Genomic DNA, 23,761 nt, shown 5'->3' with positions numbered 1-23,761 from the left:
ATGTACATGTACTGGAATCTGCCGGTTTGGAAATACGCAATCGAAATTCCTTGAGGCCAGCTCGACGGATTTAGGCCGGCCAACCGGGAAGGTCAAACACATGTTCATAGACATCCAAAATATTATTTAAATGCCTCCCAATCCAAGGTTTATCTCACATTTATACGATAGTCTCAGATTCTTCATCTCCTCTCAACTAATAGCCACACGACTCAATCTCAAAAGCAGAGTGCACACCTTTTTGAAGAAGAGCGAAAATCGCACAGCATAAAGGACAGACCCGATATTCTGGAAATATCTATTCCGACGTAACACTGTCCAATTCCGCGCCTAAATATGAGGAGGTCACCCCACCATTTAAGTTCTCGTCCCAGCACAGATTCGTCCACTGCACCACTCTTAGGTGATAATGACAAGGGTAACAAGTCAAGTGGAAGACATAGGGAAAAGATATATGCGATCGGGTCAGGAAGACGGCATCAAGCGACTAGTACTTCTGGAAAGAAAGAGGAGAAACCTCACAATTCCGAAGATTCCTACAGACGCATCAAGACATCCGACCAAAAAGCCCATGAAGAAGAACAAGAGTCCTCCAAAGGCAAAAAATATCTCCTCGATCCCGTTACGTTATTGCGGTGCAAAAGTCATCGATCCGACATAAGAAGTAAGATCAGGTTAACCCAACGTTCTATGGAAATAGAAGAAAGAGAGAGTATTACCGGAAGAAATCCGTGGGAACACTGGAAAGGATACATCGATAGGCTTGAAGAGCTGCATAAGAAGATCCTTGAACTTGAAAAGGCTGGTTATTCACCACGGAAAGCCAACCGGGAGTTAGACAAGCTTTTGGAAAGCAACAAAGATCTTTTCGCACCTTAGTGGAGTTATACGTGATCGGTGTATGATATATGTACTATAGAGACTATATAGGATTGTATAAGCTACCTAGTTTATATAATAGAAACCTTTTGAATATTTTTATACTCTATAGCATACATACAATATGAGCTTTTTTATGTAAAAAATTTAATATAGTATGATATAGATTAGGAATAGTTTCAAAATCAAAAGAATTTTCAATATTAACCTTGATCATTTGTTAAGATAGATAATCAGGATTAGTATTGAAAGATCTTATTTCTCTCTTGACTTAAAGATATATATATTACTACTATACTATAGAGAATATTACTTTGAATATAACAATATGGTAATTTTAAATAGTATTTATTAGATATTACTTAGTAAGTTATATAGAAAACGCATAGAAAGTATAGGAAAACTTACACTATATAAGCAAATTGCATCGCATAGAGAATTCTGTATTGCGTATATACTATATAGATTCGCTATATAATATAAATACATACCACATGTTACGTACAACTCCACTAAGGAATACACCGACTAGTTCCTGAAAAGCAGATGTTCCAAAAAAATAAAGGTCTATATAATCTGGTTGATCTCGGGATTATCATAATAATGTGAATACATTCACATTATTGTACTCCTACTGAATCCAAATACATACCTTGCTTTAAGATCAATAACAACTGACAATTTTATATCAAAACAACAGAATCTTATGTACCAATTCCTTATTTCGATACATTCCTTTTCAGAGGTACTAGAAAAGACATTTGCTTTCAGAGGATGCCTGCTCTTCCCGATCAGAAACTAGTCAACTGCTTGGAAGAGCCGTCTTTTACAAATGTAGCTCTTTCGAGGAGCCCTTGAGAAACTGATGAAGAGGAAATAGATTTAGCGAATACGATATGGGATGCACTTGCACTTGCAAAGTTTGATATTGTTATTGTAGCTTAGGTTGAAGGTTTAAGGCGGGCGTCAAGCTTGAGATCTAGTATGTGTTTGTAAAGTTTTGTTGTTAGAGGCGCACCGATTTAATTGTATTTTGTCTTGATACTCTTAAAATTTGTTTTCGCATTATTTGTCTGAATGAATGGACCTTTAAATCCGTCGCGGGGCACCATAATACATTGAACTCATACCATGATCGAAACTCATGTGACTTTCCTTTCTGTCTTTACATGGTATCGTTTTCGAATCATTCAACTTGACTCGGATTTTCACAGCTTCAAGAAGATTGAAGCCCTAACTGAATAATCACTTTCATTCTTCAGTCTGTATGGTATTATATCCATTCTTATGTCCTCCCAAGTCATCCGCAATGGACTGGTTCGCCTGATATCTATATACACAATCAAATAAAACAAAGAAAAAATTGAAGACCGATATTGTATCATTTACCTCCATGTCTTCAAATTGGCAAAAACAAAGCGCACCAACAACTCCTGATAATGCCACCAAACGAATCTTAAAACTTTGAATGGGTATTTGACGTCTAATGATGATCAATACATAGACTGTTCGAAAATCGGCCGCTAATTGGATATGCAGAGATACGATGATGGTGGTTGATGAGAATCGTAAGCCAAGCGGAGGGTACATATCCCTTTGAAGAATCCATCATTCTTTCAGGACATATGCCTTATTAACGCCATTTGTAACTCCTTCGACGTCGTCCATGAAACCTCCTGACGTGTCTTATATTCGATATCCATTTCCGTTCGCTTCATGCCGTATTTTATCTCCTGTCTCGTCGCACATTTCCATCACTCTCCTGCCAAATCTATCTCGGGAGATGCATCTTCTGCTTTCAGCACGTCCAACTCAAATCGGTTCCCTGCCTCATCAAAATTCTACTCGACTGTCACATCCCTCTAATGACTTTTCTCAAACATCGCGGTAGGCAAAGCTCTCTTGGTTTTAACCGTTCCCACAGTTCCTTGAATGGTTCCTAATCCCACACTGCCGACCAGAGGAGTAGCTCCGATCGCCCAAGTTCCCAAGGCTGTTTTTGCAAAGGTCTGCGTATATACTGGTATGTATGAGACAGTCGTAACGCTACCCACTGTGTAAAGTGATGGAGCGGCAACAGTCGTGGTTGCCATTTGGGTGGCTGCTGAGGAAGCAGTCACACCACCTAAACCTGCTTGTGCATGTGTGAGGGCTGGAAGAAAGGCGAGGAGGGATAACGTGTACGTCGACGAAAGATGCATTGTTGTGATGATGGTGGTCTTGAGATGCAATAAGGTCCGGTAAATCGAAGACGGATCGTTTTCCTATGTCGGAAAGGCGGTAATGAGTCTCAATTCGAATCGTATCGTTAACGTGACGTATCGCGATATCGAGATTCTTAGATGTCTGCTGGTTTGCTTTCGCTGTGGGTTATCTTAATCAATCAATAATTTCGTGTCCGTTAGTTAGGAAGTTCGTAATCTCTTCGTAAGTTGTTATGTCGCAAAATGGTACGAATCTCTAAACTTACTAAACTTACTATTCTTGGAAGGAGCTAACATGAAAGGGGGCAAAAGTGGATACGTAGCCACTTTTGTGCAGTTGCCAATCTTAGGTACCCGTAGACCCGTCCACGGGTGACCTGACCAATGTGGCTTTGTAGATTGTGGCGCATGGCAGTGGCGTTTGACGACTCCTCTGAACAAGGTGAAAACCGATTTAAATTCTTATCATCAATCATTATCTTGATTTTCAAGTTGAAAAAGATATAATCTGAATATATATTGAATTTTTAAAAGCATCAACATATAGAGTACCAGTGTTGTTCAATTTGAGAATCACTCAAGGCCGTTTTCGTTTTTAGGGTCGCGAAGTATTGTCGATGTTAAATTGTTAGATCTTCATCGGATTGCTTTTTAATCAGACCAGTGGCTTATTCATATTAGTTATGTGTATATAAGACATTCTTGCTTACTATCCAGAATAAAGCTCATATCGCAAACCACTTCTTTCTAACCGCGATTTAAGAGTCAAGCAATTGAAAAGATGTGATTCGATCTTGAGAAGGATAGCGGTGCCAAGATCAATAGCTGCAATGAGGGCCAAGCCATCTGAAGTTTCAATCGATTGCTGGAAGCAAGCTCTACGCAGGCATAGCTTCTGAGATTTTTCTTCCGTTTCAATGGTATTTTGACCCAGAGACGTTTAGACCCTGAACTCTTTACAAACTTTCAACTGCCGTCAAGGCTTTTAGTGTCTATATATCAGACCTCTAGCTGAATATTAACTCTACATAAACCGTTCGAGGTGGGATCCTATCGAACTTCATGGCTTGATATCTCCAAAAAGGTTATTATAGACACGTAGGATTGTTCTGAATCTCATAGCTTTTGAGAATATTGAAGGTAAATTTGTCTGTGGAAGATTCGATAAGTGTGTGTATATCACTTTTCGCTCGAGGCTTCTAATCCCCGAGTGAAACAGAGGACGCCAGGGGAGCAAAGCGTCCAAGTTTTCAAATGGCTATATGGTTGCTATTGCTCGTCGCGTGGATCTCTCGAGCGAGTAGTCAAGCCGTCATCTTCAATACAGATAGATTGCCCAGCCTTTGATCTCTCGCTCTCAATCCCTTCAATACTAGCTGAACATCGAAAGCAAATACGATGCAAGCAGAACAAAAGAACAATGGAACGAATAAAAGATTAAGCAATAAAGGTGGAGTGGCTTATTAGTCTAGATCATCTTCGACTAGTGGGAAGCGAAACCATATATTTGACAGATAGTTATGAGATTTAGTCAGATACTTAGCTTTGCAACTCGTTTAACAGTCTCTAGGAGTCACGTCAAAACTTCATAAGAGGCCTTTTTGAAGGGGTCATGATAGTTTCTCCAGCTTTGCAAAATTACAAGTAGTAGGGGAGAGCTTTATGTTCGCATGAGCAAAGTATACGAGCATTTTCTAGGCTCCCTCGCTGCTCATCGAGTGTCCGATGAGCAGATGATGAATGACGTAGGATGATCTGCAGAGAGACCGCAGAGATTGAAATCATAAAGCGCTATATGTTTCACATATATCGAAAGCCATCAATTTTCATGTGAGCCCCTCTACCCCTCTTCAATTCATTCAGTAAATGTTATTTACCCCGCCCAGCCTTACATTATTGGAATTTGGACGTGTCTCACCATTCCGAGTTTGCCGTTTTCGTACTGGGTATATAATGCAGAGAGCAAGTTGCATAGCCACAATCATGAATCTGCCTCGTCCTGCCTTACGAGAGAGATAAGTGATATGACATGCTGAATCATAAATCGAGCTTAGCTCTGCTTGCGCTTCTTTCGTGATAGCGGGGTGGATACCTCAACCCTTGCAGACACCTGCCGTAAAGGGGATCTAGTCTCGAGCTAGTTTACCATTCTGTGGTACGTGCTAGTTGATCCGAGTTACCCGTCAGATAGGCGCCAGGTGGGTTAAACGTCAGATATGATATGTAGCTGAAGCTACGAGTGTTCAACATCGCTCTCCCGTCTGTGGTCTTGTTGTAGCTTCCCACAAGACTTTACATTTGCGGCTTCGATGTCTTCCAGCTAGGGACCTTAGAAATTCAGTGCAAAGGTGACATTCTGATGTTTTGTTGCTATAAAATATAAACTACCATTTCTGAACCTTTAGCACATTAGACGCCGTTTCAGGAGGCGAGAAATGTGTTGATCTCGGTTGCACTCGGATGCATGTCTTGGATAAGTATGCGGGTAAGTACCAATGAGGGTTGAGCCACTCTCATTCACGAGTTCCGGCGCCTGAAATATAGCAAGAGAACAGAAAAATGTTGGAGACGTGGTGTGACTTGTGTGAATCGTAATGCTGTGGTGAAAAGAGTTGGAATTTAGTATTTAGTCAGGGTTAGCGTATGTCTATCGTCACTCATTGCAGATTGATAAGCAGTAAATTTTTCGTTTTAACCTGAAGTCTTCTAATCAAAATCCGTTTGAACTCCAACGAAATATAAGCCTCAACCTACTAATCATAAGGCTAGCTACAGGTATGTACTTCGCAACAGGCCAACAAGTTATGGGTCTAAAGCTTTATTTCGTCACTAGCCGTGCCGTGAACCCTACCCTTAGGGCTTACTGGAGCCACTTAAAAGCTCAAACCAGGAATGACATTTGCAGCCCAAGTTTAACGGTTCCACCCAGATAATTAGGAATTCACGCTGGCTCGAGGCTGTCTCGGCTGTTCACAGTTTCGGGTTTGAAGACCGACCTCCAGCAGTTGACCCAGAAAATCGATGCTTGTATACTCCGCAGATTTCCCGAATATAGCCTAATCGCCTAGTCTTTCGATCAGACACTGGCAGAACTGACATATTAATGTATCGCAATTCCGCACATACTTTACAATCTTCTTTCCTCAGATACACCATCTCAGCCACATACTATCACAATGCCGTTGACCATGATATACCGTAAATTCATATCCCTAGACCGACCGACTGACCTTGCCGGTCATTTGAGGAGATAGATACAGACCATGTCTAATTATTCCATAGAGAGTCCAAATTTTTAACCATATACCTCAAGGTCGACCGGAACCTGCCGTACATAAGCGTGCTTGTTCTCCTCGGCTCGCTCATGCTGCAGAAAGTGCTTACTGTTGACGTACCAACTGCAAACTTATTGCACAACTCTTACATAGTTTTGACTGCTTACCTGTGCGACCGTGTCTTTCGACGGTATGTTTTTCGCTTGCTGCTTATGTAGAAAATCAAATAATAAGACCTGTGTGATTAGTTTGGACCTCCCACCATACCCTTTACCAGAGTCACCAGAGAAGAAGTGAATTGATCGAGGGCCAATTTTTCAACGGCATTTTGAGGCTTGATAGGGAAGGGGGAACTTACATTCTGAGCGTTATGCCGCGAGAGGGAGGCGAGGAGTGAAACTTTGTGATTGAATGGCGGTGATATATAACTTTGTACTTACAGTGAGAGCATCATGATGCTCGTACGTGCCATATTTCTACCTATGTAGCTCGTGGTTAATATAGACAACAGCACACATAAATTGAATGAAATTTTCAACCTTAAACCAACACAGGGAAGTTATATATACAACAATATATTGATTGTGCGTGAGTAATCTGACTTTCGAAATTCTTCTCAGGAACTTGTATGCAACCACTAAGTTCGGCCCAAGCTTGACCACACTTCGAGGTACTTGATCCGTGGAAATTATTGACGCGATTGTGGGGGCCGCAAGCCTTCAATATATCTAGCCCACCAAAGGTGATTAGCCATGTTACCAAGGAACCCATGTCCCTCGACCTTCCTTTTGAGGCCGTATCGAAGGCTTTATGAACTTTCATTAAGTTGTCAAATGCTTCCGACGACCAAGCTTTTTCTGCCACAGTTCAGTCCCTCATTGATCCAATGCTAAATGCCACGAAAACTAGTGGACACCGGCCCAAGCTATCTGACGGAAGGGTATACACATCTGCGACCATCTCAAAAACTCCACTTTATATTATAATATATTGATTGGCAGAACTTCTCAATCTTAGGCGACAATGCGACTGACCATGCTAAGTTTCCTTGTCAACTCTCATGCAGGTCAATTGACATCGAGAAACCTTTCACTTGTAGAAATGAGACTAGATAGCTTCAGCTTCTGAAGAGCTACTCTAGTCGCTATTCATCATCCTGTCAACAACAAAATGCTATGCTGATCGTAGCTCACTGAGCTTGAAGAGCGCCTATAGGCCAGTCTTAAGCACGTGATCATACACGTGTGCAGCGAGCACGTGAAACATCAAGTGCGAGCTCTCGCCATCGGTGACAGATGTCCGCGAGCAGATCGACAAGCTCGTACTATATTTTAATACCTCGTGTTTCTATGGTATAAAATAGTACAGGGCAGATCGTGTAGATCTCAAGGGCTCCCATTGTACTTCCTTCGTACGATGTGAAATTGTGAACTGTCGAAGCTCGTCCTGCCGAGCCCACAACAACCAAGTGTGTGTTAGAAGGCGAAGTTTGGCTTTCTGAACTATTGCTGCTGAGAAAAGTGAGTGTACAAAGTATATCTTGATAGCCAATACTTTCAGGACGTTTGCTCTTTCATTCAAATTTGCCAAAAAGCAATTAATGGTCAGAAGCCTGGTTTTATTGCTATGTCTTGATATCACTCTGAGGCCAAATGCTATTGAATCGGCTTCTCCGTTATTACCATATTTTTTAGACAATCAATAACCCATCAAAGGTACCCACATGACTCAAGAGACACGCACGATACGGGATCTTATCCGCTGGTAGACCTTCTCTGCAGCTTTCTAGAAGGTCTATCCATATTGTGATACATGATAGGCAGTGATAGGCAGCCTGCATGTAAAAGCTTGGGGCAATTGTTGCTCTGATTCGCTGTACTTTTCGATAGGCGGCTCACACAAGGTTGCATTTTGAGCATTATCGTCGTCATCTTTTTGCAAACAGGCAAGCTTCGTGCATGCTCCGTACCATTTTAAACCTTTAAGGTTTTGTCTTCAGCCCTGTGTCTTCATCTGCGTTTTCTAGTTATCTTGATGTTCAAGACACCTCATGAAGGGTTTCGGAGGAGACTGCCTCTTGAAGAAGTGGCTTGCAAGAAAAAGGAAGTTCACTTCCGTGTCCTCATTTCCTAAACTTTCATATCCGAAGGAAAGCGAAGTTTGTCGTCTTAAGCACAGTACAATTATAATTGGATTGTTTTCGTCCGAGAGACTGGCTGTCTCGTTGTGTAGCGCTGGCTTTTCGACTTGTAATCGGATCTACTAACTGATCGGGTCATTTGAGCCGTGTTCTTCTTCGAAACGCCCATCTACTCGTACCTGCTGCCGCTCAAACCTAAATACCAAAGCGCCTACATAGTACTTCCACAAGTGGTTTCTGTACCTACTTGGTACTCTTCGTACCCAATCATGCATTCTTACCCAACAAGTGAGTACATTTTAGTTGAGCAGCAGAGTAAGTTTTCCTGCTACTCTGAGCTTCTTTGGCTGGACTTGCATGGTGTATTTTAGGATTGTTTCAAACTTCTTTTCTGCTCTTTGCTCTCGTTGAAGTCTGACTCTGGACCTAGAGATATGGTCGTTGGCACTTAATCTACAGTGAGAGAAATAGTCAAGGCGAGTATGACAGGTGATAAGAGGATCGAGCACAGCATATTTGACAAATGGACACAAGAGCCAATTAGATACAATTATCCGTAAACATTTCACAATCACCAGAATCCTAGACTAGAAAAACAAACAAAATTCCAGTTTGCTGGGAATGGAAATACACACTAGGATTCTCCTTGGGTCATTATGGATACTACCAAAGGGGGTGCACGGAGACGCCATACTCACTCACCAATCATATCCTCTCAAAATTCGTTTTGCCACATTTTAGTCTCCCGGTCTGCAGCCCATCGTCCCCTTCAATTTAATCCCTGACTTCAACACCCAGATCCAAACTTCCTAGGGTAAGCCCATCGAGAGGTCTAGTACAACTAATCAGGCTAAGGCTGAGTGATGTACCATTTATTCGCCCGACTAAGGGTTTCTGGCCGGGAGATCGAAGCCTTCTAGCTTTCAAGGTCTCCCTTTAAAAGGACCGGCCGATTCTCCTAATGCTTAAACGGCATATAGAAGCTTCGTCTTAGAACGTCTAAAATACTCCCCTTCCCTCTTGTTGATTAATATTCACGATTTAAGTTATCAACTACTCTCTTGGTTTGTTTATCTTTGGTTACTCAAATCCTTCAACAAACCAACATCCAACACAAGCTTGCTCGAGTCAAGCCTCTTCGAGATATCACCATCAAACATTAGTTCATCCACATCGAAATTACATCACGACTCATTCTCGAAATTAGTTCTTGGGCCCGTTAACTTCTTGGTAATTACGATTCGGTCCCCTTGAAGCTCACATACTCCACGTCCATTGATGAACACATAAACACGACAATCTTCCCTTCTGAGACCAATCTTTCATAGCATTGATCTTCACTCCTCGCATCTTCACCATGTTCGAGAATTTTACTTTCGGCGCGGCTCCGGTCAATTTTGATCAATGCGATGATGATGTGCAACCATCGCCAAGGGACGACTCTTTTCCTGCATCATCATCACCTGCCACCAGCTCATATCCCTTCTTCGAGGACTACAATCCCTCGTCGCCGCTTGATGATATCATCAATCAGTTTCGAAAACAATCTCTTTCCTACGAAGATGCAAGAGATATACATGCTCGCCAATGCGCATCTCCAACGCCTTCCTTATCAGCAGATTCGGAAATGTCTTCTCCATCCAACTCCACACGATCTGTACCAACTACGCCTACTTCCCCTTACCGGGCAGGGGTATTAGCCTGTCGGAGGCTACAACGTCAACTTAATGTACAACTACAATGCTCCACCACTCACGTTCGCGATATCAGCACATTAGTCGAAGATATGCTTAGCAATAATTCTCAGTGCAATTTGCGCAAGTCACCATCCAAAACCAGCCTTGTGTCTTCACCCATCTCGGCTCTGGTAGTCGATCATAGTACACAGAATGATTGGAATGCCATTGAGATTGAGAAGGCGAGGAGAAGATGGTTAAATACTGTCATTAATGACGTTGACGAGGCATACATGGAAGAAGACAGCTGGGACAAGGAAGAATGTTCTTTGTCACTTAGAAGAGCAAGTGCCCCTAGTGGAATTAGGAAGCAAGGCTTGAGGTGCAGGACGAGCATGGAAAGTGTAGGAGGGAATAGAATGAAGGTCGCTAAGGCACCAAGAATGAGGATAAGAAAGGGACAGACTGGGAGACTAGCTTAGTAGTGGCGTTTTATACCCTGGGATATTTTGGATGTGTTTGAGGGTTACAGTCAATTTCGTTGAGGTTCAACTTCTAGGTTTTAGGATTGGCGTTTGAGGGATAGGGTAGGATGGGATGAATACATGGCTAAGCCACACGACCACTTATTCCAAGGAAAGGAATGGAATTCGGAATGGGTCTAGGAATTAGGTGGATGGACCAGACATCTTTTCTTAATCACCTTGCTGGCCTGGGTCGCTTAAACATATACCCCGGGATTTTGGAGACAGCGGGAACACTGTTTAAATGGTGTATATCGCGGAGTAGACTATGTATCTACCCGCACAAATAATTTCAGATTCTTACATTACTACTTTGGTGCAATTAGCACAAGTCAATGAATGGAAAATTTTCATAAAACATATCTTACCCATGTGCAGCAAGTGAGAGAGACCCTTCCCCGCATTTCCTTGGGAATGATCATGTCGAGAGACAACTGCAAACATTGTGTCATACCATTACCACATTTTCATACGAACTTTCAAGATCATCATGTTTCATGTCTAGGTACCTAAGTAATTATGGAAATTTCATTATCGGGTACTTTGTGTAGTAGATCAATTACATATTCAATCCACATCTTCTAGCTTGGCCTCAATCACTCACTCAATACGTCTCTGTCTACTCTCGGTTACCGTAAAATTTCTCCAACCCAATCAATTCAGCCTTGCCAAAATTTCATGGCCTTGCACTTCATTTAGCATTCTCGTCCTCCGACTACTAGGAAATACAACACCAATGCGAATTCGACAATAAGAAGCTCAAGCGGAGCTCTATACAACACTACATCTCTAAAAATGGCAGCGTCTTTACGCGCCGCAAGTTCTAATGTCTCCAACCGCACAGTTCATGTGAAAATATTCCCCTCTGCCAGAACATTTGCGGAGAGAAGAGAAGTGCTGAGGGTTTTGGAGAGGTTTGGAGAGGTTACTATGTTTAGGAGTTTGAAGGTTTGTATTTTCGTTTCCAATTCGTTTGTAGAGTAAATGTAACATATTCTGACCCGAATAAAAAGCATCACCCAATATCTCCTGTCCAGAACGCATTCATATCCATCTTCAGCTCCGCGACAGCTGCACAGGAAGTTATCAATGCAAGCCCTGTGCGATATCGATTGGTTGTCGAACCGGATCCGCAAGCCTCTCCCACGGTTCCTTCTGATGGAAGTACGTCTCCGCAAAAACCAAATGAAAAGGTCTTCTCTCTTTCTCTAAACATTACTCGCTACACCCATGACCAATATATTTCTCATCCGCTCACCAACCCTCTCTATGGCCCATTCAAACCTATTGATCCGAAAAGATCGGGAATCACGGCGCATTTGAACAAAGGCTTAGAACCTAGTATGTGGAGTAAAGGGTTGGCGGATTGGGATAGTGATGCGGGGAAGAGGAGTGCATGGAATGACGAGGACAACGATGGAAGTGAAGAAGGAAACAGCTTAAAAAGGAGGAGGAACGATTCGTCAAGTTCGAGTGTGCCTTTGAGATTAGTTGAAAAAGATTTGGAGGCTCGGAGGGAAAGAAGGCCGAAGGTTATGGAGGGATTAGTGGGGTTGGTTGGAGAGGGAAATCGCTGAATGTCAATGAGAGAAATGGCGTTCTATTGAAGTATAAAATACAGGCTGCAGATACTAGCCACGGCCTTGTGCTAGGAAGGAAGTACTTCCTATTCAGGTTTTATGGGATGAGGATGAAGATGATCGGGACAACAACTCAAGTGCTGAGGTAAGTCCAATTAGGGGAGTCGCCAACTGGCTGGCATTCAGAGGTTGACAGGGAAAAAGTACTTGCAAGAGAAGCAAAATGCTTCCTGTGGATAAGGACTTCCCGAGTTATATCACGTATATACATGTATATTGCTAGTGTTCTTTGGGCCACGAAAGAGACATATATTTAGACTATAAATGCCTGTCGCGGTATATATACCATTGCCAATTTGGGCGTTATGCGTCATGAATCTGGACGATAAGTAACCAACTGTTGCAATTAGTCTCCAGTCAATTGTTGGCCGAATTTTGTGAGATAAGTGGCATGAAAGATCCCTCAATTTACCTATCTCGAAGAAAAAAGAGAACCACAATTCAGCCTCTCAATTTTTGTCTTCTCCAGCCAAGATTCTCTTACTCGTGGCGACTATTTCTGAGTTTACTGTAATCCTCAACGCATACTTCACATCTCATAATCTTCAATCTTCCAACCCCATCTTTTGATATTTTAGGACCAACCAGAATTTTCATTTCCCGACAAGAAAACGATGTCTCGAAAGCATACTCAGACGTTCGTAATGCCACTATGGAATTACAAAAATTGATGCTGGGACCAATTGCTGCATTAATAGGAATTTCGGGTTGTATATTTCTACTTGGCCTGTATCAAGAAATCTGATAAGAGACTGATGAACGGTTTGAGTTGGGGAATGTGGTGCAAGGGGATGTTTGATAGAAGTGCTTTGGAATGAGAATAGCTGTCGTTGTATTGTAAGGGTAGTATTCGCATGGAGCTTAGATAGTTCGCTTGATACCAAAGACAGAAGAACTGAATCTAGGGCCTAAAACCACAAATTTAGGTGGTGAAGTCTGCTATTCTGATAATCTGGAGCCCAAGTGTAGAGTGGCTTTTCATAAGAATAATGGAATCTCAATGTAGAAGTTCTACTTTCTATCGAACGCGTTAGCTAAGCAGCTAAAATGGTCGCTGTGTGGAATAGAATTTAATGGCAAGATTATCAGAAATACTAGGTGCACATCTTTTAAAATTGCGATCCCAAGAGCTGAAGAAGAAAGAATCCATTCCATCGCTACCTATTGCTATTTATTATTCTATCTTTTGTTTATAACGTTACGGATTCTCGATAAATTACAAAAGAAATGGTCTACAAAGCTTTATCGATCAGCTTTGGGATAGCTAAGTTGAAGACATCATTGGGATCGTACATCCACTTCAACTCAAGCAAATTACCATAATTCGGACCATAAATCTTAGACAGAGACAGCTCGCTTTGTCGAGTTAAAGAAATATATGTTCCCTCCAAAATGTTTTCGGGGCTTGTTCTTTTAACTTCTCCTAGGAAGTTTTCCCCCCATCTATTTGCATCTTCGAGGTTCTTCATATCGGATACTATTGGCAATATCTCAAGCATGAAATGCGGCTCTCTTGCCCCAAAAACAGCTGTGAGATCTGTCTCTGTCGATATTCCACGGAGTTCCTGCATGGAAAAGCCCAAGCAGTCCCCCGGCAATCGCTTTGAATTCCTAGCTAAAACTATCGCAATCTCTGGTGTTATACTCCGTACATTTATTGTAAGAGGCTTACCATATCCACTAGTAGGGACTCCAGTATTGGAATCCATCCATTGAGAAATTGTAGTGTAAACGACTTCATTTTGGCTGACAGGTGCAAGTGATTCGATACGAGCCAGCAATTGACGTCCAGTTTCAATGTCTTCAGAAGCCCACATGAATTGAACCACGAATACCTGTCCTTGGGAGCTCGGAAAGATTGTTTGTTGGACTGTCAGTTGTAGAGGTAGGCCTCGCGTGGATAGCTCTCTGAATCTGCTGTTGAAGATTTCTACTGTCTTTGATATGTCTTCTGATTTGAAGACGATCTTCCCGGCAAGGATCTATCAAACTGTCAGTTTTATTTCTCAGTTTCAACCGAAAAGGATGAAAAGACCTTTTGCAATGGGTAAACTTTGATTCTTAGCTCAACAATAATCCCCAATGCGCCACCCCCACCTCTAACAGCTCTCAATAACCCATCTTCCCCTTCAACACCAGAGTCTCTGATCTCTCCGTCAGAATCAACAACTTTCACACCAATAATCTGGTCTACACCTATCCCATAAGCAGCATTAAATGGACCATAACCACCATACATCGCCCATCCCGCGTAGCCCATGGATGGAATAGCTACTACCGGCGTCATCAAGCCTTCTCTGCTCAGTTCACGAGCAAGATCTCCTTGAAGAACACCTCCTCCAATGACTGCGCAATGACGGGTGGGCGAAACACGGATTGATGCAAGACAGCGAAGATCGATTGCTAGAGCGGAGTAAGAAAATTCGGAACCAAAATAAGAATAGCCGCCACAACGTACTGTAATTGGGATCTGATGGTCTGTGGTAAAAGATATCAATGAGGATACATCCGCGATCGTTGCTGGTTTCACAATGGCAAGTGGAATGGTAGCATTGGATAGACAGAATGTTGAGCGCGCAGCTGCATATTCTGGAGAAGAGGGTGTTACCAGCCGAACATATGGGAGACGAGTTTGAATGAAATCTTTAAGGATAGAAAGATGGACTGATGATTGCGACATCGCGAAAGTTGGTAAGAGAAACGAGAATAGAAAAACCGGAAGATATCACACTCGGAGAAGACTTTGTCAAGCTCATCTTTCTACGAGACTATAAGGGAACATATAGTTTCTTGCACCTACGCTTGAAGACCTCATCAATACTACGCAGGAAGCTATGATGTACACTCTTGGGGGCTTCAAGAGCTCGCTTCAAGCTTCAGGTGTGCTCCTCGTATCTCACAACTAACCCAACGGAACATTAGCCTACCACGTGGATGCATTCCTATCACATCAACTTCAAAATACAGCAAGTCTCATAAGAAATAGGATGCAAATAATCATCAACATTCCTATTGTTGGAGAGTCATCTAAGATGGTATTAATGATTGATGAAGAAAATTGTAGGAACAGAAATAGCACGTGTCTTACATCAGGTAGGGCTCCATGCTTACTTTTTTATCTCGAAGATGACGATATTCGTATGCGGCACTTCTTCGCTCCTATTTTGAAAATTTATTAATAGCCTCTTTGCCGCGATGATGCAGAAAAGTTACGGTTCCATCTGATTGCTGCCCGCTGCCCGACACCAACTCCATCAGGCTTCAATTTTGATCGATCAAAACAATGTAACTTCCGTGCAGTGGGATCACGTTGGAATAGCAAAGAATGTTTCATATCGTATCGGGTATATATTTAACATCTAGCCATGCTACTACCAACTATAGCATGTCCTGAAACCCATTCTTGAACCAACGCATCCGCAATATTAGCTATTCTTGGTTAGGAAGATGTATACGAATATGGAGGATCATAGAGGAAGAGATTGAAGTTGGAGATTGCTGGAAGATATCGGTATGAACAGATTGTCTCTTCACTTAGACAAGCAGACTGGATGAAGACTTTTAGTGCCGAAATTAACCAAACATTGGAGTTCGCTCATCACTTTGAGCGATCTGCTTGTTTCCATTAGACTTAGAAAGAAGGACTTCTCGTTATCTGTCTACATCCCGGACTATTGATAATCTGGGACTGAAAAGGTCATTGGTCTCCCTTTAAATGTTTTGGTTTAGAGCCCCAGTGGATAAAATCATTCACTTGCCATGATCACACCGCCGTCGCGGATCAGATATCAGATATAGCGGCCCCATAAGTGCGAGGTCTAAATCAATCTGATCTTCGATGTTCTGCGAAATCTTTTCGTTGTCTCATTCGAGTCGAGATATTGACATGTGGAGGTCTTACTTTACCAACAGAAGGAAGCTTAGTAGCAGCTTCTGTTGGAAGTTTCGTGACAAAGGATATGGATCGGAGAAAGCAAACATCAGTCAGGCATTCTAAATCACCAATCTGAGCATGTCTGGTGACGACAGAATTTTTTTAATTTAGTCTTTTATTTCAATTTGTTTCCGCGACAACTTCAATCTCCACTTTTGCGTCTTCCTTCGCCAATCTCACAATCTGCACACAAGTGCTTACTGGAAATGGTTCTTTGACCCATTCACCCCAGATTCTCTCTACTGTTCTAAATTATGCAAGTCAGCAGAAGCTCCTTGGCCATCCTCTTCAATTCTCCAACTGCTCCTCATACGACCATAATCATCAAGTCTTTATAACTGGAACTCACTTCGAATCTCCCATATCCACCAAAAATACACGTCTCTGTACCACCTTATCCAATCCGCTTCCGCTAGCTGCCAAAATAGCTTTCAGATTCCTCATAATCTGCGTAGTTTGCGCCGCTACTCCCCCAGAAATTATCCGTCCATCGCCAGGTAGCTCCCCCATCAAACCACAAAGATAGACTGTAGATCTGTTTGATGGAATTTTGTTGCTATGAGAATACTTTCCATTCGGAGGAGCGATAGTTGGGATTGTGAGAGCGGTACGAGAGGGTGCGCGCTCGTGGATTTTGCTGGAGCTGTATGAGCCGGTTGTGGACGACATTGTTATTACGACGATAATAATTTGTTTCGTCTGAGTATGTTTGTTATGTTTTCAAATGTTCAATTGAGATTGACTTCTGAGACCTTGCATGTTCTTGTATGTTCTAGACCCTTGAAATTGATATGACGTCACATTATAAATTGTGGTTATTGGCTTCTTCACACCATCCAATGCTGGCAGTTTCAGCTGCTGACACATGATTTCTTCTCGGGTACATGGGTATGCTATGTTCCAGTGATTGATAATCTTGATTTCTTTTCATGGGAAAGTTATTATCGACAACAACAACAAATGCCAACTATTGTAGGTATCAATCTATTGCTGTGCCATTCCACGGCTTTTTAGTGTTTTCCACAGTCGTCATCCAAATTCATAGTTGGTCTTAGCAAGGCTAAGATTGCGCCTTCGATGCCCAGGGTTGCAATATTACAACGATATCTAGTCCATGTATCCAAGTCGTGATATGGATAGATACTTATATTGAGGAAGAAGAGGTCAAACACAACGGGCGCAGTATGACACCGTCATGAAATGAAGAACACCTGTACTTCCCCGAACAATCCCGAGGTTTATCAATCGGGTTTCAATCAATACCTAGGGATAGGTTACCTAGTACTCCCCGAATCATCACCACAAAATATAGCCGAAGAAGCCACTGTCGGTCCGGAATGGTCAGGAAACAGTACCATTTTCATGTTGTGGGCGTCAGATTATTTAGAATTCGGGCCGCTAGTATACTATTGGAACTAGTTGCTTATTGATGCGATCATTCTTACCAGTATCGTTGAGCTATCAAGTACTTGTAGTATCACATATGGATTCATTGATTGAACAGGCTCGGAAGAGGGCCTTGAATCGAAGCCGTTGGATGAAAACTTCCTTGATTTGGGTTTTGAGTTGGAGATATTCATGGAAGGCATCCTTGCGTATCTGTGGAATCCCAGAACTCTAGTGTTGGGTCCGTTGATAGAAGAGTCCCTTGATCTTAGGAAGGACTGAGTATCCTTTTGGGGAGGGGGTTCACGATGAGCTTCAATGCTCGTTTTTGATATCTTTTTCTCCTGACATTGGTTAATGTAATGGTTTTTTGCTGAGAGCAGAATCAAAGTACTATCGGATTGGAGGGATTAGTGTCATGTCTTTTTCTCCGTGTCTATCTTAAGCAATTGGACTAAGCTGGAAATCTGATCTCGAGAGAAGCGATCAAATATGCTGTGGGGGTATCAACAATTCTCGCAATCAGCTTGCCAGGAATTCAAATATTCTTTGGTTCTCAGGGTTTGGAATTGGAATCAAACTTTGTGGCAGGAAAGAAGGTCATCCAGGCGATGGAGAATCCCCCGCTGTCGTGGCAAATAACAACCTCGACGAAGGTTGCTTCATAGAAATCTCTACTAAAGGGCATTCATATCCTCTTGATCATGAACCCTGCCACGAAGAAAAATGGTGTTGATTTTGTTATCGGTATTGTTGGTATTCGATCACGTTCAACCATTTTCGATTCGCCAGATTGCAGTCCGAGATTCTGGGATATTCCAGCTTGATTTCTTCTGGAGCATTATCTCTGTTCAGGTGTCCTATTTCTCTTGAAGAATTGAACTCGCGTGAAATATTGGATACATTTTAGTGTTGAACCGCTATCAAACTTTGGCGGGCTACATTTATTAGTCTACCAATGTGAACTATTGGATATTCGGTCTCTAATTACTGAAAAAAGTAATGTATAGTTCTATTATAGAGTCATCGATCATTCCCGTCACATCATCGTCAGAATTTGCGACGATTTGTTCAATTCTTGTGTCTATGAGCCTAGTATAATTCTGAACTCGGCCATGGAACTCAAGTCGATAGCATTACACACTCCGAGCAAGAAGTGATTTATTAATAACAAAGAAGTTTAGAATGCCATCTTAAGAATCGTCAAATTTTCACAAGTGAATCTCTTCTCGCAGCGTTTCTGTACCTAGTTGTAGGTTGATATTGTACAGTGTTATCGGGATGGACTTCTAGTCCATGGGTAGTTATGCACCCAGAGATTTTGCGTAGCTACGTCTTTGTGTAAAGTATTATATTGCTGCTCCCTGTTTCTGAGCCAAAATTAACATAGATGGAAATGATTAACAAAATTCAAAATGCGATAAATACATTAGCTCAATTCCTCTGAGCCGAATTCATTCATTCAGTCATTCATCTGTCTGTCTCGTAGCGAGGAAGAAAATGTTAAGCCCGTCAGTGGAAGATAATCTAGAAACACAATGAACCAAAAAATGTGAGGAAATTCCTCATAATGCCGATATGAGTACTTTCAGCAATTTTTACTTCCATCCTACAAGCATGCATTGTCTCAATCAACTAACCCTCGAACTTCGGCGTGTCGTGTAAGGTCTTGCATATTCTAACATGCCACTCGAAGATTCCCAAGTAGCTGCATATTCTTCCAGAGGGTGCAGAAAGTGAAGGAAAAAGACAATGTAAATTATCTACACATTCTCTAGGCTCTGGAGCGACTCTTACAAGTATATGAGCTGCCAGCTCGCTCAGAAAGCTTGAGCTCTTTGGGAATTTCATGTCCGCATTTCGAACTCTGGAGACTTCGCATCGCCTTTTGTAACCTCATAATGGTTGAATCACCTTCAAATAGGCCACCATCCACTATTGTTCATTTAATCCGTCATGCTTCGGTACGTACTATCTCTACACCCTCTCCTGTCAAAGGTCGTATTGGCTAACTCTTAATAGTCGAACCACTTGGAAGGTGGACTCGACTTTGGCTTATCTCCTAAAGGAGAACGCCAATGTGACGAGCTCTACGAGAGTATGCGAAAGCACGCAGGTTACATCACTCACATTTTCTCCTCGCCTATGAAACGTTGCTTAGAAACTGCTCGCAAAGGTCTCCTCGAGGCGACAAACAGGGGCACCAGAATCCAAATCATGCCTGCTCTTGCCGGTCGGAATCGCTCAGCACCCTGGAACTTACGAGAGGAAAACCAGGAAAATGATATCAGTGGTCCTTGGGTCAGTGAGGTAGCAGATCCTAGGTCGAAGTCCAAGGATGCTGATTTTGTTATGAAATGGTTGACAGGGAAAGATTTGTCTGTGCAGGCGGCTCAAAAAGTGTTGGAGGTTGTGGTTGTGAGTCAAGCTCAACTATTGAACGATTTATTATGGAAATTGAAAGGAGGTATGTTATATAATACCAATATATGAGCCCGATCCCCAGAATTTGTCTACTCACAGTCTGCAGGTAACCATGGCTGGCCCAATGCAACAATCGTCACCTATATTTTGGATCGCAACGGAAAGTGGACTCATTGTCGGCTCCAGAAGGCTATTGACAAACAAAGAAATTCTCAACAAGATTGGAAAAAGCAAATTGTAGAAGCAGCTAATGAAGAGCAAAGAAAACGAGAGGAAAAAACCAAGAAAGAGCAGGAAGAGTCTATTGACCTCGAAAAATCAGAGAAAGAGAAATTGGCCAAACAAAAGCGTGAGTTACTAAAGACACAGGTCCGTTTTTCCTGTTCCATTGAACCTAGGGCTTGCTCAAGCAAGTGGCTAATACTAATTTTTCAGGATTTCATGCTCGTGGTTGATCGCGAAACCGATGAAATCGTTACATTCAGGAGGTTCCAAGAACTACTCAAGGAGCGATATGCAAAAGAATTATCATCAAGAGCTCAGCCTGTCATAAAGAAATCGAAACCCGCTAAAAGGAAAGGTAAAGGAAAGCCTCTTGTAAAGAAACCGAAGCCGGCTGCGAAGAAATTGAAGCCTATTGAAGGGAAAGTAAAAGCGAAGACTGATTTAGAGGATTCCGAACCTGCTGCTAAAAAAAGGAAACGAGGATGATAACAAGAAGGCGTCTGTTTCACTATCTTGATCGCCACTTAGCCAATGACTGGCCAGACAGATACTAGTTCCTAGTGAGCTCGAGGTTGCTCGCAATTGTCTCGAATACTAGTGAGCTTGAGTTCTATTTATAACTTGGGCGGTTGGTTGAATCCGGGGTAGCTCTTGATCTTTTGGACTCCCGGGTGTGATTTTCAATTGAACTGTACACTGTTTAGATTTTCACAATACCTTAACCTTACCTTCGGTGCCTTTTGGGTAAAACACCAAAGAAATGCCAAACACCATACTTTGCCCAACATGAGGATCATGAGATTTAGTGATAATTACCTATGATATGTGAACTGCTTAGTTGTATAGTTCGTGGGGTAAGAGGAAGCAAAGGGTGTGTCGTCCAAATTCTTATGAGTCGGTAACTTTTGCTAGCACCAAGCTTAATTTCTAGCCACCAAGCGCTAAAAAGCAAGCCCCGGAAGCACTAGTTCAAACCTTAATATCGACCATTCACTCATAGGAGAAGAATTAATCGGAGATTATAGCACCATGGAGCGTGTTACAATTACCTCCAGCTACCTACCTACCTACCTACAGAAGCTTTAGTAGAATTAGGTATCTTATGGTCCTAATTCACTATATACGCGTTGCTACTCCAGTGTGAATCCTTTAAAAAAGGGTCTCCAAGGATACATATACGGAGTTACATCGACAAGATGTGATGGAAGCAGACGGTATGCATTGGATAGTAGGTAACGGACATCATTATTCGAAAGCTTGGGAGTGGGATCCTGTGCCACGACAGTACCTTGGGGCTGAGTGTGAGCTTTTTAGATTCGTTGGAGGCTGATTCGAGCCTTTGTAATTTCCTAGTGAGTGAATGGTAAGCACTATGTTTCGTGGGAGCGGCTATGCGTAAAGTTTCGCATGCGCTGGATTTATTCTTGGGGGCGAAAACTGTTTTTCTTTCTCTTTTCCTTCTTACTATTCTGTCTACAAACTCTCTTTTATTCTTCCAAGTCTCTTGAGCTTTCATACGTTTGTTTGAGTTTTCGAAAAAACCTATCGTTCAGTATGAACACCAACGCTCGTCGAAGAGGTGCGAAAGTCGCACCATCCCACTATCCCCGCATCGCATTCCATGGATTACGTTTTGCACAGTTGATTTCGGCGACGATTGTGGGAGGTATTATGGCATACTTCATGTATTATTTGCGTACGTACATATGTATATATGCATCGCCTTGAGAATCAACGTGAGAGAAGAATGTGTGCTGACAAGCGTCTAGGAGCTGAGCGAATTCCAATTCCATGGACTTTTATTGTACTCTTCTCGATATCGCTTGCGACGATCGCTGTCCTAGTTCTTACGATCATCCTCTACAATTTTACATACTTGTCGCCAAAATTCAATTGTTTACTCAATGGTACGGTGTCAATCTTTTGGATGTTGGGCTTTGCATTGTTGAGTTGGAATCTCAGTAATACGTTGAAGAAGAGTTGTGATCTACAGACTTGGAGAAGTGGTGTAGCAATCAGCGTCTGTAGGGAATATAAGGCGCTATGGACATTTACTTTGGTTGGAACCTTGTCCACGCTGGCGGCACTGGCCTTGGACATTTGGACACACAGGAAGACTACAGAGAGAGGTGTTTATGTCTTGCCTGAGGATGATAAGAATGCGGCCATGCTGAAAGATGTGAATGGTAAAAACAGTAAGACCAAAGGGTATGAACCCAGTCGGGGAGGAGCTTTCGAAGAGGAAATTGATATCGCTTACCACAATCGATATGGCGATGACGCGTTGGAAAGTGTGGGATACCATGATAGAATGCTTCAAAAATAATTGAGGGGGCAATCCGGTGTAACGAAGATGATCAAATAGGAAAGAGGTTGTGTGACCACTGCGTAGCTTATCTCATAAATACTAAATTGCATAACTTCAGAATATACTTCATTTTGGTGGGACTGCGTAGCCTTTGGCGTAGGATGACTTCTTGCAAAATAAAAGACTGTGTAGAATGTTTTTGAGTAGTGCGGCCGCGCAAAAGAATAATAAGAAAATAATATCTATTCACACGAAACGGAAGGCTGGCTGGGTTCGCCTCTCGAGTTTCCCCAGTACTCGATCTGAGCATCTTCTAAGGCTCATCTAAGCGTTTCTCACATACATGTTCTATTCATAAGGAGATAATAAAAGCAGCTTATGTTCCACTACATGTCTCAGGAAATGAACTCCTCCATGGGTATGCGGATGATTTTGACCTATCGCTAGCCGCGGCATCGTAAACCTTCAACCAACAACCTCCATCACGGTGAAATTCAACCCGAGAGTGAAAATCGTCCCGAAAAGGCTTGTGTCGAGTAAAATTCTATTGTCTTCCATAACCATACCTATGTACCTTGTCCTGACCCATTGGGCCAAGTTGAATACTCAAATATGAATTGCCAATTCCGGTATCTTACTGCAAGTGAAGGATGCGATTTCAATCGAGCATCAGTAACAAGCTTCATCAATGTAAGATTTACCTCGCATTTAGGATCTTCGACCGGTGTCAAGGGCAGGAGCGGGGAGCGGCGTGCCGAGAGCGCTCCATTTTACTGTTCTAGGCCTACAATCATTTAGCATGAGATCAACAAGTGTCGGCACTTGATTGGAATTTGGAAATATGCAGATGAGATTGATATATTGGAAAGTTAGAATAGTGAGATTGGCACCCAATTCACGTCGTAATATTATAGAGGCATCCATCGAATGTACCATGTTATCGGCCAAAGAGAGGCTCCGAATCACAGGGCAGGTCACATCCAAAGCGAAAACTAACTTGATTCGCTGGTGGAAATCTCACGAAGAAGGATAAGACTGCCGGCGGAGACCTTCCGCATTTTCTATAGGGCTGCGACGTAGCGACAGAATAGGATTGTTCTCGGTGGTTACTAGAATCGATTGCCCTTCTATGATTGGGCTGTTCGG

The 23,761-nt window shown here is 42.3% G+C and overlaps 10 protein-coding genes across 10 annotated transcripts; 6 read left to right on the top strand and 4 right to left on the bottom strand.

Annotated features, from left to right (window-relative positions):
- Nucleotides 1-336: 336 nt before the first annotated feature.
- EAE97_004391 (uncharacterized protein) lies at nt 337-879 on the top strand (the record flags this gene model as incomplete). The annotated part of the gene is made up of 1 exon (XM_038874903.1): nt 337-879. The coding sequence occupies one exon, from the start codon at nt 337-339 to the stop codon at nt 877-879; it is 543 nt and encodes a 180-aa protein (XP_038734347.1).
- Nucleotides 880-2,741: 1,862 nt separating this feature from the next.
- EAE97_004390 (uncharacterized protein) lies at nt 2,742-3,080 on the bottom strand (the record flags this gene model as incomplete). The annotated part of the gene is made up of 1 exon (XM_038874902.1): nt 2,742-3,080. The coding sequence occupies one exon, from the start codon at nt 3,078-3,080 to the stop codon at nt 2,742-2,744; it is 339 nt and encodes a 112-aa protein (XP_038734346.1).
- Nucleotides 3,081-3,280: 200 nt separating this feature from the next.
- On the bottom strand, nt 3,281-3,559 carry EAE97_004389 (uncharacterized protein; the record flags this gene model as incomplete). Its single annotated transcript, XM_038874901.1, has 2 exons — nt 3,281-3,339; nt 3,403-3,559. 2 exons carry the CDS (start codon nt 3,557-3,559, stop codon nt 3,281-3,283), a joined length of 216 nt encoding a protein of 71 aa, XP_038734345.1.
- A 2,627-nt stretch (nt 3,560-6,186) lies between these two features.
- EAE97_004388 (uncharacterized protein) lies at nt 6,187-6,921 on the top strand (the record flags this gene model as incomplete). Its single annotated transcript, XM_038874900.1, has 3 exons — nt 6,187-6,281; nt 6,366-6,548; nt 6,607-6,921. The coding sequence occupies 3 exons, from the start codon at nt 6,187-6,189 to the stop codon at nt 6,653-6,655; spliced, it is 327 nt and encodes a 108-aa protein (XP_038734344.1). The 3' UTR covers nt 6,656-6,921.
- Nucleotides 6,922-9,855: 2,934 nt separating this feature from the next.
- EAE97_004387 (uncharacterized protein) lies at nt 9,856-10,656 on the top strand (the record flags this gene model as incomplete). The annotated part of the gene is made up of 1 exon (XM_038874899.1): nt 9,856-10,656. One exon carries the CDS (start codon nt 9,856-9,858, stop codon nt 10,654-10,656), a length of 801 nt encoding a protein of 266 aa, XP_038734343.1.
- An 837-nt stretch (nt 10,657-11,493) lies between these two features.
- Nucleotides 11,494-12,275, top strand: EAE97_004386 (uncharacterized protein; the record flags this gene model as incomplete). The annotated part of the gene is made up of 2 exons (XM_038874898.1): nt 11,494-11,646; nt 11,712-12,275. 2 exons carry the CDS (start codon nt 11,494-11,496, stop codon nt 12,273-12,275), a joined length of 717 nt encoding a protein of 238 aa, XP_038734342.1.
- Nucleotides 12,276-13,570: 1,295 nt separating this feature from the next.
- Nucleotides 13,571-15,018, bottom strand: EAE97_004385 (uncharacterized protein; the record flags this gene model as incomplete). Its single annotated transcript, XM_038874897.1, has 2 exons — nt 13,571-14,320; nt 14,374-15,018. 2 exons carry the CDS (start codon nt 15,016-15,018, stop codon nt 13,571-13,573), a joined length of 1,395 nt encoding a protein of 464 aa, XP_038734341.1.
- A 1,374-nt stretch (nt 15,019-16,392) lies between these two features.
- EAE97_004384 (uncharacterized protein) lies at nt 16,393-16,941 on the bottom strand (the record flags this gene model as incomplete). Its single annotated transcript, XM_038874896.1, has 2 exons — nt 16,393-16,519; nt 16,622-16,941. 2 exons carry the CDS (start codon nt 16,939-16,941, stop codon nt 16,393-16,395), a joined length of 447 nt encoding a protein of 148 aa, XP_038734340.1.
- A 2,618-nt stretch (nt 16,942-19,559) lies between these two features.
- On the top strand, nt 19,560-20,793 carry EAE97_004383 (uncharacterized protein; the record flags this gene model as incomplete). The annotated part of the gene is made up of 4 exons (XM_038874895.1): nt 19,560-19,622; nt 19,681-20,125; nt 20,189-20,451; nt 20,518-20,793. The coding sequence occupies 4 exons, from the start codon at nt 19,560-19,562 to the stop codon at nt 20,791-20,793; spliced, it is 1,047 nt and encodes a 348-aa protein (XP_038734339.1).
- Nucleotides 20,794-21,861: 1,068 nt separating this feature from the next.
- Nucleotides 21,862-22,822, top strand: EAE97_004382 (uncharacterized protein; the record flags this gene model as incomplete). Its single annotated transcript, XM_038874894.1, has 2 exons — nt 21,862-22,003; nt 22,077-22,822. The coding sequence occupies 2 exons, from the start codon at nt 21,862-21,864 to the stop codon at nt 22,631-22,633; spliced, it is 699 nt and encodes a 232-aa protein (XP_038734338.1). The 3' UTR covers nt 22,634-22,822.
- Nucleotides 22,823-23,761: the final 939 nt, after the last annotated feature.

The sequence above is a fragment of the Botrytis byssoidea genome (assembly GCF_014898295.1).
Source record: "Botrytis byssoidea strain MUCL 94 chromosome Unknown BBYS_007, whole genome shotgun sequence".
NCBI lineage: Eukaryota > Fungi > Ascomycota > Leotiomycetes > Helotiales > Sclerotiniaceae > Botrytis > Botrytis byssoidea.
This window is presented reverse-complemented; position numbering and strand designations above follow the sequence as displayed.